Raw genomic sequence first — 13,407 nt, 5'->3', positions numbered from 1 at the left:
GACGTTCAGCAGACAGAGCGTTGTGGGCACCAATTGCTTCGCCATAGCGTTCGCAGTGCAAATCATTGAAGTAGTTTTTGCGGAAAAGTATCTCTGAAATAGTCTAATTTAGGTTAATATGCATTTTTTTTTTTACTTCGACAAAATGTGGTTCAGGGCCCCTTTAATGAGGAAAACGGTGCTTGCTACAGTCAATCTTTCCAGCAGCGAGGCTAATCCAATGCATGTTCTGAATGGTTGTCTGTCCATTTAAGGAGTGAAATTCAACCCCGAGGGCCACACTCCAGTAAAGAGCGTCTACTGATTGATCCTAATGGGCAGCACCTGCAATGCCTGAAGAAAAAAAAAATTCAACATTGACTGAACTGCATCTTATTTTGTGCTCACAACTAACAGGGCTGCTACTGGGACTTGATTGTACATTGTACTGCATATGACTTACTGTGCTGTTATGCAACATTAAACTTGAAAACCACTCTCTGCCCTGTTTCAAGGTTTGAATTACAAGAACAGTGCATAAACAGTCTGCTGTGACATTGCGACGAGTGGAGCCCAGCGTGTGGGATGGACACAAGAAAGACGTGTGCGTGGTATTGTGTGGCGGCACGGCACGCGAGGAGGGAGTGCATGCCGAGATTCGATTGCAGATGGCTCAGCGAAAGGAGCTCGGACTGGCGAGGACCTGGTGGGATGTGTTCCAGGGTGATCGAGACTGCTAGCCATCTGCCTTGGCGTCTGCCTGTTCACGGACCCAGCCTGGCCAAACCACACATGAGTGGCTGATAGGCTGCTTGAGCAGCCGTCCGGGAACCATCGGGACCAGAGAACGGCTCTGGCGGCTGAATGTCCACCCTGGAGCCTGTGGTCCCTCCCGAGAGCTGCTGATGAGACCGAGCGGTGCTACAGTTCGCGTAGCCACCAGCACTGCCTTCGGCACAATTGTGCTGGCAGAAGCCAGCCGAGCTTTTCACCTGCCATGCCTCTTGAACCCCCAGAGGGGTAGTCGTGCCTACCCGGTGCCAGGGCATGGACAGCCAACGTATCCGTGCAAAGTATACATTCCGCGAGTGCACTGACGTGAGACTACGCATGTGAAAGTGAAAACACGTAGGATAGTGAACTATACCGCATATGCAAGGGTGGTTAGGATAAGGTAATGCAGCCTTCTCTTTACATGTGTTCTATGTATTGCTCTCCTCACTGTGTGTTGAGGTCCTGGGCCCACGAACCTTTCTGTCACAGACATGCATTGTAGAACTTTTTCAAATCAGTGGTTGACTACATTTGACCAGTTATAAACGGGGCATGTTAGGCATTGTGACGTAATTATCACAATGATCTACAATTGTGCAATTTTCTTGCTTATGAGAGCTTGCTTGGTAAATGTGATACTTTTGACACCATGGAGCCCTGACCCATCATGTCAGCTGTACTTAACACTTGTCTTTGGAATTCTTATAATGTCTTCTCTCTCTGTGCAAAAGGGGAGCGATAATAAAAGGGTTGAAAGCAACCACACAACCAATACACCTTCCTTTTATAACAAAAGATCGCGATAATATTCCAGGCCTTGTGTCAAATACAATGAAGTACTAATCTTATTGTCATGTCCTCTTCCATATAAGGAAGACAGGAGTGACCCACTCATATCTGAAGATTCTTTGCATTGACATAGACTGATCTCTGCAACCTCACATCGTGGCCAGACTATACTCAACATTCTGGAGCTTGAACAATGCTCTGAAAACAAGCTTGCCCTAGAATGCCTCGCCGTGAAAAGGAAATCTGCTCTATCCTGGTGGCCCTATTTATTATCACCCTTGTTACTGTCTAATAGTGCCAGCCTCTTTTGCCCATTCTGCGCTACTGCACATTTTCAACTTGGTAACAGCCTCCTGTTTAAGGAATTGGTCTTCCACAGGCAGAATGCAGAGATTAAAACAAATTCTGAGGTTTTACATACTAGTACCACGACCTGATAATGATGCACGCCATAGTTGGGGACTTCAGATAAATTTTGACTGTCTGGGGTCCTTCAACATCCACCCAATGCATGGTGCACAGGCATTTTTGCATTTTGCCCCCATCAAAATGCGGCTGCAGTGGGAAGGATTTGTACCCACATCTTTGTGCTTAGCAGTGCGACGACAAAGCCACTAACACCACATCGGGTCATGCACAAATATACAAAGGCACATAAGTACATTGCAGTGATGCCTCACAATTCTGCAGCTTGGGGCATGATGTAGCAAAAATGTCTAGTGTACTGCTAAGCTTGACGCATCAAAAGGAGGGAAGACAGCATCTATGCTATCCTTGGCTGTCCCTGCATAGTCCCCATTTTGTCAGGAATCTGTGTGCCTGTTCCAGGTCAGCCTGACAGTAGCTCAGAATCCTCCCCTTGAAGTTCTCAAAGGGCACGTCACCAAGGCACATGGCTATTTTCGGTTATACACTAGAAGTTGTTACGTGCCCTCTAGGGAGTGTTGCGCTGCAATAATCTTTTTAGTCGGCTCATTAATAGCAGAGATAGAAATATTTCAGTGCTGCAAACCCGTGATTTCAGGAGGCGAGGGCCACTGCCAAGAGACACTGTGCTCACTTGCCCCGTCTAACCTCTGCAAGCAAAATTCCTTCCCTGGATTGTCCCACACCGAAGCTCGAGGATCGTGTAAAGCTTACAGGCCCCGCCTTTATTTTTTTCTCACCCTTTTGCTGTACAGCGCACTTCCGCTGACAGCATCGCATGCGAGCTGTTGCGTTTGTCTTGTTTCACGCAGCACACGATTTTGCGTGCTGTGCATGGGAACTACTGACTAGCAGTATAAGTCAGTGCTACACGAACACTGAGGCAGACAAGCAAATCATAGAGCATGATCACACGCTGGAACAAGGTAGAAAATGACAGACTTTCGTTGTCTGCGTGTGCGACTGCACGACATGGGAACAAGCAGACGAAACAGAAGTACATCTCTTGCTATGGTGTGAAGTAAAACAAGAACACGCGGACATTCAGTTTTTGCATTTTATTATTTCTCTAAACATTAATTAGTCTACTGAACCAACAGATTACACAAATAACAGATGTTGCCTTCAATCATTCTCTAAGTCATGTGCCACCATGAGCGACATCACAGCAGTGCGATGCACGTTATCTCTCCGGCTGGGAGCGCGGCGCTCGCAAGGAGAAGGGCAAAACAGCCTTCGGTTTAAAATTTGCACCACGTACATTCATGTTTTTGTTCCTATGTTCATCCATTAGTTCGGCCAGTGCAACACTAAGCGTAACACAATCATGAAATTTCAGCTCGTTCCGCAGCGCATAGCAACGCAATACTCTGCAGACACGATCGTTTACACGGCCCTTACACGGCCCTAGGATAAAACATTTCTTGATTGACTTGCCACCTCTTCTAATTTTCACCAGCACATACTGTGGAGAGTCTAGAGAACACAAGAAGCATGAAGGCCAACCTGCGTCAGCACCCTGACAGACCTGCACACCTGTGCTCTCATCTGCCAGCAGGCTTGTTCACTCTGTTGAGTCATGTGCCCAGAAGAATGACCAACAGAATGCAAAGTGCTGCCTCATCAGTCGCTATGCCTACATTGCACTACTGAAGAATTAGTGTTTTTGCATTTCGATCTTCCTGAATAAATGATTCGTGGTTATTGTGTATTCGTTTCTTCCCTGTCAGCACTCTCCAAAAGTTTTACTTTGCATAGTTAACACGTTTTTAGAAGCAAGATGCCACTTGGAATGAGCATCAAATTGGACTAGCCATGCGCAGTGATTTATTTGAAACACGGCACACGTACACACACGACACTCAAGTAGCTTACAAGTCCTGTGCACACTAGTGAACATTTAAAAATGCCAACTCTTTTTCTGACAGATATGGAAGGGATGCTCTGCACTGAGAACCAAGACTTTCAATTTTTGCAAATTTAACTATCAGTCTAGTTCGAGCATCTTTATTTCTGGCAAGAATAGCACAACTCTGAAAGGGAAGACAACACCCATACACTCTGCAGCACAATGCTAGCCAACCATCTCAACGATTTTTTTAATGTTCTTCGAGCCTTTCAATTAGACAATGACCTGTCTGCCACAGAAGAGGGGGATTACCACATGCTCTGCAACAGTTGCACTCTTGCCTCTTGCTAGCACATGGGCTGCTGATTTTGCAGAGCCTACACAAACTGCAAGGTGCAGAAGACACTACTCTTATATTTGCACATTCTGCTGCCTTCTGCAAGCAGTGCGAAATTTTCTGCAAATATGGCACAATGGCTATTTGTTCTTGGACCCTAGGAGTGTTCACAGCATTAGCACGCTCATGCAATTGTTTTAGCAAATTTTCGGCTACAGATACTTGGTTATGTACAGGGTAACCTGCATCCAACAGGCGATCACACTGAGTGGGCGAACTCATTAATACATTGGCAGCAGAAATTATTCAAGGCATTATCAAAGCACAACCTAACGTTAGTGTTAAGAGTTTCGAGTGTGCCAACTTGTACGGCAGCAGTTGCCTCGAGGTTTGCAGTACCAACGGGCGTGAGTGGCCAGGAAATGAAAAAAACTAAACACACCTCAGAGAACCACTCGACACTGGCAGTTTGTGTGTTACCACTACCAGCGGCTGCAGGTTGCAAGGTTGGAATCCAAGGAACCTTGTCATGGTTAATTAAAAACTGGTAATCGTCAACATACCTTAAGACTATGAAGACTGAAGCTATGTGTTCCTTAATGTCTGCAGAAAAGACAGAAATGCCTGTGCCACCGAAAACTTCGATGCAGTTGATGTCCTGAGAATTCTTTGCTAGGAGAAGATCGTTAATTGCTAATGGCTTTCGTTTGTCCTGCAGAAATCCTGTCATTGCCTTTTGCCAAGTGCCTGTCTCTGATAATATTACCCTTGACGAGAATTCAGGCTTCTGTGTCTTTGCACTGAAGAAGACATCAAGGTAGTCTTTCTTACTTTTGTTAGTATAATCTAAAACACAGTGGAGCTTAAGCCTTTCACGAACAACCTCCACACTTTTTTACTTTTCGCGACATACAAAAGCAGAACTGACAGTTTTGTGATCTTTCTTGAAGAGGTCTTCAGAAAGAATGGACAAATAAAATCTTGGAATTAACTGGTATGCATCTTCCCGTGTTTGACATGCTAGTGGTTACCTTCATTGAAATGCACGTTGCTGTAGCGGTACTCTCAACTGTCTGTAAATTGAAATTGTGCAATCTTCTCTAATTTGGGCCGACCTTTACAGCTTTTCTCTCTCAAGTTTTTCGCTCTACCACCAAAGACCTAACTGAAGAGCAGTGGGAGGCTCAGCTAGAAAGCCCTATCCTGAATGGCCTGCATAGTCTGATCAGCCAGACTCCAGACATGGCTCCTGTCCACGACTTACTGGACTGAGGCGGCTGCCCACCTGGGGCGAAGACTTTTCACCTGCTCTAAACAGAAGTTTATTTCACTTTCTCTCTCTCTCTTTGTGGTTTCGCTCACACATGCCAAAGGGAAAGGATTAATAAGGCAAACTCACCTCGGAGCATTTGGAAGCTGGATGCATAGGTAAGGTTGAGCCCAATGTACATGATGGAGGTGCCGACCAGATCGCACATGGCTGGAGGAAGGAAGATGAGAGGATTGAAGTCGCGACTGCCGGTCACACTGGGAGGCAGCTCGACAGACTCGCCCGCTTTGGCTTTCCGGGTGTAGTAAAAGAAGACGACACGGAACGCCAGTAGGCACGACAGTTCGCCCAAGAACATGCCGACCGCCTGCGAAAACACTCCGAAATGTCACTTGCCAAGTATTAAAAAAAGCCATGGATCTTAGTGTATTGCTAGTTTTCACACAATACATGAGAACAACAGTAAACACCACTTCGTTTCTTAATTCTTTTTAATGGCTGCTTTGATCCTGATATTTTCTTATCCCAATAAAAAAAAAAATTAAGTTGTTTGGATGTTTTGAATACAAGGCCCTAAAGCTGGTAACTTTCTGTAGCCACCAGTAAAACACTGCATATGGGGAAAAAGCGAAGCTATTTAGTGTTAGTTGCACATTGTGCAACAGCCCCCTTATTCAGGTGAAAAAAAAGTGAAGCTTTTCTTGTTATGCTTAGAAATTACAACGAATTGTATTAAATGCTGAAAAATGGTATTATGCTGCTGAAATTCAATTACTATACAATATGTCTCCTGCCTGCATGAATAAAAATAAAGATTGCTTTTTTGTATGAATGCGTATTATTGTTATTTATGTATAGATCCATACTAGAATGGTGCTAAGGATCCAGACACTCAATGTATTATTTTTGCATTTACCAAACCTTGGCAAATAAAGTTCAAAGTGTACAGGAGTTCACTAGCCTACGAGAATCACTTTTCAAAAACTGTTTACTAATGCTCTCTGGCAAAGATGATTTACCACATGAACAGTCACACTTGTGGAATGCAATATCAGGAGAGACATTTGCTTGGTCAAATGCACACAGGTAAGTTAATGACAGCACGAGAAGCACCAGCAATCTGACAGCAATGCCACCTGCCACTCACCAAATCCTAACTGCTAGAGCAAGGCAATATACTTGGAAATAAAATGGCTGTCACCATGGCTCCCATGTACAGTCGACCAAAAAAGTTTACGGACCAAGAGACCTGACAAAAAGCGGAATATCTCCGCAGCCTCCAAATGCAGCCTGATATTCTCATTTCCAGCCTTTGCTGGTATATACGAACAACATTGTGATGTACGGTTTTACTGGCTACTTTTAAAGGCAGCTCGTATATTTAGCATTTTCTGAGACCCCGTAGTCCGTAAACTTTTTTGGTCGACTGTACATAACTGTGTCAAGCACCTCTTCCCCAACAGTGCATGAAACAAATGCTTTAATTCAGCAGCTACAATGTTTCCAGAGAACATTTTTACATCAAAAAGAAAAAGTCAGGTTCTCACCTCACAAGTTTTACTTTAGACCAAGTATTTTGCAAGAGAGGATGAAACTTGAAATTTAAAAGCAAATTGTACTATCAAAGCCTGGGATAATGCACAACTATTCAAATCTGTTTCTCCCAAATCCACCATTAGCCCTCCATGATAGGTCAAAATGGTTCAGGTCCAGCCTACGTAGGTAGGTGCCACACATACATGGTTGGGGTCAGCCATTTTGACCTATTAGGGAGAGCGAATTGGCAGATTGGGAGTAAGAACAGGGGCCCTTTAACGTAAAAATATTCCAATATGCTTTTATGCCAATCTATTGACGTCAAATTTGTGTAACCGACGACGCAAGCATCGGGCGGTCACCCGCAAGGTTCTCTGAACAGACCAATCAAACACTCTTCTCGTTCATAGGAGGTCGCTTTTGTTCGCTTGAAAAATGAATAACATTGCCTACACTGAGCGGCTTGTCTGATCTAATTGGCTCACAAGAGGCGAGGAGCACGCTCAAGTGGAAAGGGATTCAATGGGGCTGAGCCACTGCCCTGAAAATCAATAACCTGATGAAGAGGGTGGTGTCGGCGTCTGTGATTGGTCCGCTTTTCCTTACGTAGCTTGTGGTGGCTGGTCGAAAATCGCAGCGGCATCCAACGGAAGCTTAAGAATGACGCTGAAACAGATCCTCAGCAGAGAATAGTTAGCAGAACGAGGTCGTAAACATGCCAAAACTGCTCGAAAACGTTACATGGCCACGCAAAAAGTTTTATACGGAAATAAACCCACGCTCTCCGGCAGGTGCGAGTAGCCAGTGCCCAAGCAACCGGCGGTAGCCATCTTTTATTCCTTTTGGAACAGGGCAGCCTGCGGCTATTCAGAAGAAAATTCTGTTTTGTTCGGCATATTAATGCATCTTAACGCCCACACGTCACTTTGATGCGGTGAGTTTTTGCGGTTTTGCGACGTCGAGTGACAGACCGATAAAGTGGGTGCAGCCCGAAAACTTTTGACCAATAGCCAAGGGCTAATAGCGAGAAGGCGTCAAATCAAAATATTTTTCTTCTGTTCGGTCAGTGTGTGCACGGTGTGTGCACATGATAATCATGGGCAATCCATCAGTGTGTGCACGTGATATCACATGGGGAGCTATGGCAGTTTTCATGACGTCGCGTGACAGACAAGTGAAGTGGGAGTGGTCCAAAATGTTTGACCAATCGCAGAGGGCTTAATGCAGAATTGCAATAGAAAAGTTTGGAATAGTTTTACGTTATAGCGCCCCAGATTAGAATAGTTTTATGTTGTCACGGCCCAAGATTACAATGTCGCAACCAAAGCATTGTAGTATTGTAAGCTGTACTTGATAAAGAACATTTAAAGCAGACAACTTTGATGTGCTATGCATGGCTGTAAACATCATTACTCTTAAACATGTTTGCAAAACGGTTGTAGCTGAGCTGGTAAACATGTGTAAACTGATTCCAGATGTTCGCTTCACTAAATTTTAACTCACTCAGAAGCACTATAAAGAAATAGGACATCTGCTTTCATTGCAGAGTTAAATGGCAAGTTGTAAACATGTAATTTCGCTTTTAGTTCGAGGGTTTTCATTAACACTGATGCCTGAACACAGTTCAACACCAAGAAAGAATAGGACACATTTTTTATCTTTATTTCTGACCATGAGGAATACAGCTGCATAAAAAAATGTTACTTCAGCTAAAATGTAATTAATACATTAATCAATTAGTAACTGGTTTGTTGAAATTTCCACAAGTGAGAACGCACTCCAGCATATTAAAAACATAACTGAGCCATGCTTAAGCTTCCCCTGCTTACATCAGAATTCTGAGGTATTACATTCAACATAGCCTACATGATATGCTGAGAATTACATGTTTCATTTCGAAATGAAAATTCCGAGACTGTCTTAGCATTGGACTTAAAACCCAACCAGTTACGCCCAGAGAGGTCCAGGAGCTGTCTGACGAGAGCACTGGCTTGTTTGATGTGCATTCGACAGTAGAGAGGAATCCAAACTTTCCATTAATGCCAGGCTCAACCACTTCTGCACTGGCGGTTGGAGTTATAACCGTGGTTTATAGCCTCGGTACGTCCCTGTGTACGCAACTGCAGACGAGACCACACATGTTACAAGTGGAGAGGCACTTTGTGCTGTTCAACAGAGCTGAGGCTAGACAGGCTGTTCTGGTCCTATGATGATCTCATGTGAAGATTCCATACTTGGGAGGAAACCTTATCTCCCCACAGCTCCATGCACATGGGAACTTTTGTTCTACATCCATCAAACTGAATGATGTGGTTTGTCTTCCTTCAAAGAAAATCAGCCAAGTGATGGGCGAAGATTCTTGATTTGTCTTCCACTGTTTACAAACATTGCCATAAATCTCCCTCTCTCTCACACACACACACACACACACACACACACACACACACACACACACACGGAAGACCAATTTCACAGGTTGAACTCCATAATGTATGATAATATCACTGTTGAATGAGGTTTGGAGTTAGCAACACTAACAGATTTGAAGCATAATACTAATTTAAGGACATGGTTATTGCTAAGAATGTAAAAATTTTAATTAGGCTGAACTAATATGCATTGTATTTGTTAGTTTACAAACGCATGCTTCTACAGCTGGAAAAATTCAACTTTTTATGGTAATGGAATAAAATTTCTAGTGAGCACTTTTGCTCTTCCCATGAATTAGAATAGAAATGTTGAAGTTGGCCTCAAGTTAAAGCTAACTTTTGATTAAATGGGAAACGTATCTGCGTTAAAATGAAAAGGTGATGATTTCAGATAACCAGTCCAGCAGGAGTTAACATAAGAGTGAGTGCAAAACATTTATGAAATTTTTTTTTTTCCTCTGCAAAGTCGGATTTACCTTGTACAGGCAGAGAAAGCCCACCACAGGGAGTGGAACAAAAAGGCAAAGAAAATGAGGAAGGGGATGCAAATGCAGCTCGATAAGGGGGGGGGGGGGGACACAAAAAAGCTTTTTTTACAGCGAAAGCTGTACATGACTAAACTTCCATACTTTTCTTCGATGTCCGGCAACAGAAACGGACAGCAATTTCTAACAAACCCATACGGGTGCGATGCGGCAGCGCACATGTTAAAATGCGGGAAAAAATTGGAACGCTCGCCTTGAAAAATAGCGTGATGTCAAGGTTATTGTAGCATATAAGCAGGAGAGGTATCAACGCTAAAAACAGTTGCGTTATCGATTGGACGGACACTCATGGTTCGTACACTCGAAGAACAACGTGTACGAGGAGCGCCGGAGGGAACAGCAATGAGAATGTAAAAGGTGCCGGCGTGAAATGACTACTGATGAAAGTTCCTCCGATGTTGAATGAAAACAATGATGACGAGCCCGCGCAACCATTGCATTCTATGAATATGTAACGGCTGCGAAAGCACTGTTTTTCATTTGAGAGCTTTGACTGTCGTCATCTTTCACTGCCATTCCATCTTCACAGAGTGGAATCGTCATTTTTCTTTGTGAAACTACCACTAAAGCTTCGGCAAACATCTTAACTCTTTCGTTACTGCTAGAATTGTGCTTGTTTTCGGTGCGTTCAAATTTCAGCACTTTATTTCAGGACATTGCAGTTGCACTGTATACTGTGATACGTAAAATGATAGCCTGATCACTGGTGTTTCGAAAGGATGTATAGTAGTACAAATTTGACAATTTTTGACAATTATCATCATCAGCCTATTCTACATCCACTGCAGGAAGGCCTCTCCCTGCGATCTCCAATTGCCCCTGTCCTGCGCCAACCAATTCCAACTAGCACCCACAAATTTCCTAATTTCATCGCAACACCTAGTCTTCTGCTGTCCTCTACTGTGCTTCCATTCTCTTGGCACCCATTCTGTAGCCCTAATGCTCCAATGGTTATCTAACCTGCACATTACATGACCTGCCCAGTGACATTTTTTTCTCTCACTGTCTATTAGAATATTGGCTATATCCGTTTGCTCTCTAATCCAAACCACTCTCTTTCTGTCTCTTAATGTTATGCCTAGCATTCTTCATTCCATCGCTCTTTGTGTGGTCCTTAACTTGTTCTCAAGCTTCTTTGCAGTCTCCGAGTCTCTGCCCCATATGTCAGCACCGGTAAATGAACCGATTTTACACCTTCCTTTTCAATGTGCGGGGATGCACGACTTTCATGCGTCCCCTGATACGATGTCCTGCGCGTGTGCCAATGCATGCTTCTGCGAGACCGTCTCGCGAGGCCTCGTTCGAATGCGCCACCGTTCACGTGACCGTACGCACGAACGACGAGGCATTGGTGTCCAGCATGGGGCAAATATATTTGCTCATTATGCGGTCGTGGTGAGTCGGACTTCCTAGATTTGTTGCGCGCCTATCGGCATGTTTTGTGGATAGCAACTCAGCTAGCAGGTATTGATCTATGAAAGGTGCAATAAATGCCCTTGTGCTTGTTTGCACTACTGTGTTGTCGTTTCTTCGTCCCAAGAGCACAGGTGAAAACCCCACAAATAATAACGGTAAGCTTCCAGTCAGGAGCTGACTATGTCTGCCGTATGTGATCCAACCCATTTTCATTCTTCTATGAATTTCCTTCTCATGATCAGGGTTCCCTGTGATTAATTGACCTAGGTAAACGTACTCCTTCACAGACTCTAGAGGCCGACTGGCAATCCTGAACTCTTGTTCCCTTGCCTGGCTATTGATCATTATCATTGTCTTTTGCATATTAATTTTTAACCCCACTCATAGTCTTAAAGGGCCCCTGAAATGGTTCGGACAAATTTCGGACGCGTAGGGTACAGCTTAAGTAGAACATTCGCACCACAATTTAAGTGAAGCTTTACGTATTAATAGAGCTACAAGCGATTAGAAGTTACCCTCCTCCCCAGCCACGCTTTTCCTCCTCAACTCGTTCGCCGAGCCATCGGGGCTAAGCTCCGCCTTCACTGGTTCTGAATCACGATGCGACGTCACATCGTCCACTTCCAGCTGTTTTGGAGCCCGCCCCCGCCTGCGCGAGACCTCTTCGCTAGCCGTTTGACCGTTGACCCCAAGGGAGAGCTATTGAAGCAGCGTGCGTTTTGAGCATTCTGTCGCAGCGCCGAACGTGTCTGGTATTCCGTTAACCGCACACTAGTGGAACATTTCGACGAACGGTAGAAGCATGAACTCAAGCTGATGAAGGAACTTTAGGGTAGACGTATGTGAGCTGCCTGATTGGTCTCCATGGTCCAGCCACCCGTTGGCGCAGAGTTTAACCAGCCAAAGAAAGAGCTAATATTGCTCTAACCAAGTGTAAAACATTTTAAACATTTACAAGAACAACATGTTAACGATTACACTCCTGCGAAAAATTTACACCAGCAGCAAAGACGAATTGAAGAATACATTTTGTTACTGCTACTGTGTCTGGTTGAGCTCTATGCCACCAGGTGGCTGCACCGTGCAGACCATGAACATTTGCCCTTCTGTTCATCCCATGAAACGACACTCAAGGGGACACGGCCAGGCCCTGTCCCTTTCCCTTTTGTGCTTGCGTTTACCCTAATACCGGACTTGCGAAACGCTATTGCATTAGTAATCTTCCGGTGTAAAGTGATGGCAGCAATCGCGTAAATCCTGGCGCCGATCGGATAGCGGCAGTCCGATGTGTTGCAGCCAGTCCGCTCGTCTACCGGCTTGCAGAGGGACACAATGTCGCAGCTTAATATATTACCAGTCGCTACGTTTGCAGTCCACAACGCAACAAAGTCGAATCGTAGCGCTCAGGAAAAGACAGAGTGACACTGACGGCGGAGCTCTCGTCAAAGACTGAGCACGTAACACAAGCAGACGACACTTGCTGTATGCCGGAAGTGCTTAATTGTACTGAAAAATTGTTCTTGTGCATTCCCTTTATGTTACTTTCTATTTATAAAAGCAAATTAACTAACATTCCAACTATTACGAACATCATTTGTTTACCATAAAGCTGGAAAAATTATTGATCACGCGTCCAGGTCAACCAATCTGATAGCTCGTCCCACTAACACCATATGGGCGATTTGCGTCATATGGGTAGGGGCGGCTTAGAATTCCGCCTATTCGGAGCACTTAGATGCGTCAATTATCAGAAGGACCTACTCTAATGACTCAGTACGTTTGTAGAAAATAGTCAAAATTGTTTCAGGGTCCCTTTAAGGTCCTCAATCATTTGTTGTAAATCGTCCCCAGTGTTGCCGAACAGGACAATGTCAACTGCAAATCAAAGGTTGCCGAGACACTCACCGTTGATCCTTACTCCTAAGCCTTCTCAGTTTAATAGCTTGAATACTGAAAGCACACAGTGAATAGTATTGTAGAGATTGTCTTCTTGTCTGACCCCTTTATATTTATCTCCCTACTTTTCTTGTGGAGAATTCAGGTAGCTGTGGAATCTC

At 44.3% G+C, this 13,407-nt stretch overlaps 1 protein-coding gene across 3 annotated transcripts in view; it reads right to left on the bottom strand.

Moving 5' to 3' along the window:
* Tango9 (transport and golgi organization 9) overlaps positions 1-13,407 on the bottom strand; it is a 54,582-nt gene that overhangs the window by 21,231 nt on the left and 19,944 nt on the right. For all 3 annotated transcript variants that reach the window (XM_065452097.2, XM_065452096.2, XM_065452098.2), the window contains one exon: positions 5,554-5,791. In XM_065452097.2, the coding sequence (XP_065308169.1) occupies positions 5,554-5,791 (238 nt within the window). The remainder of the gene's footprint in view (positions 1-5,553; positions 5,792-13,407) is intronic.

This window comes from Dermacentor albipictus, chromosome 2 (assembly GCF_038994185.2).
Source record: "Dermacentor albipictus isolate Rhodes 1998 colony chromosome 2, USDA_Dalb.pri_finalv2, whole genome shotgun sequence".
NCBI lineage: Eukaryota > Metazoa > Arthropoda > Arachnida > Ixodida > Ixodidae > Dermacentor > Dermacentor albipictus.
Note: the sequence above shows the minus strand (reverse complement) of the source record. Positions and strands in the feature narration are given on the sequence as shown.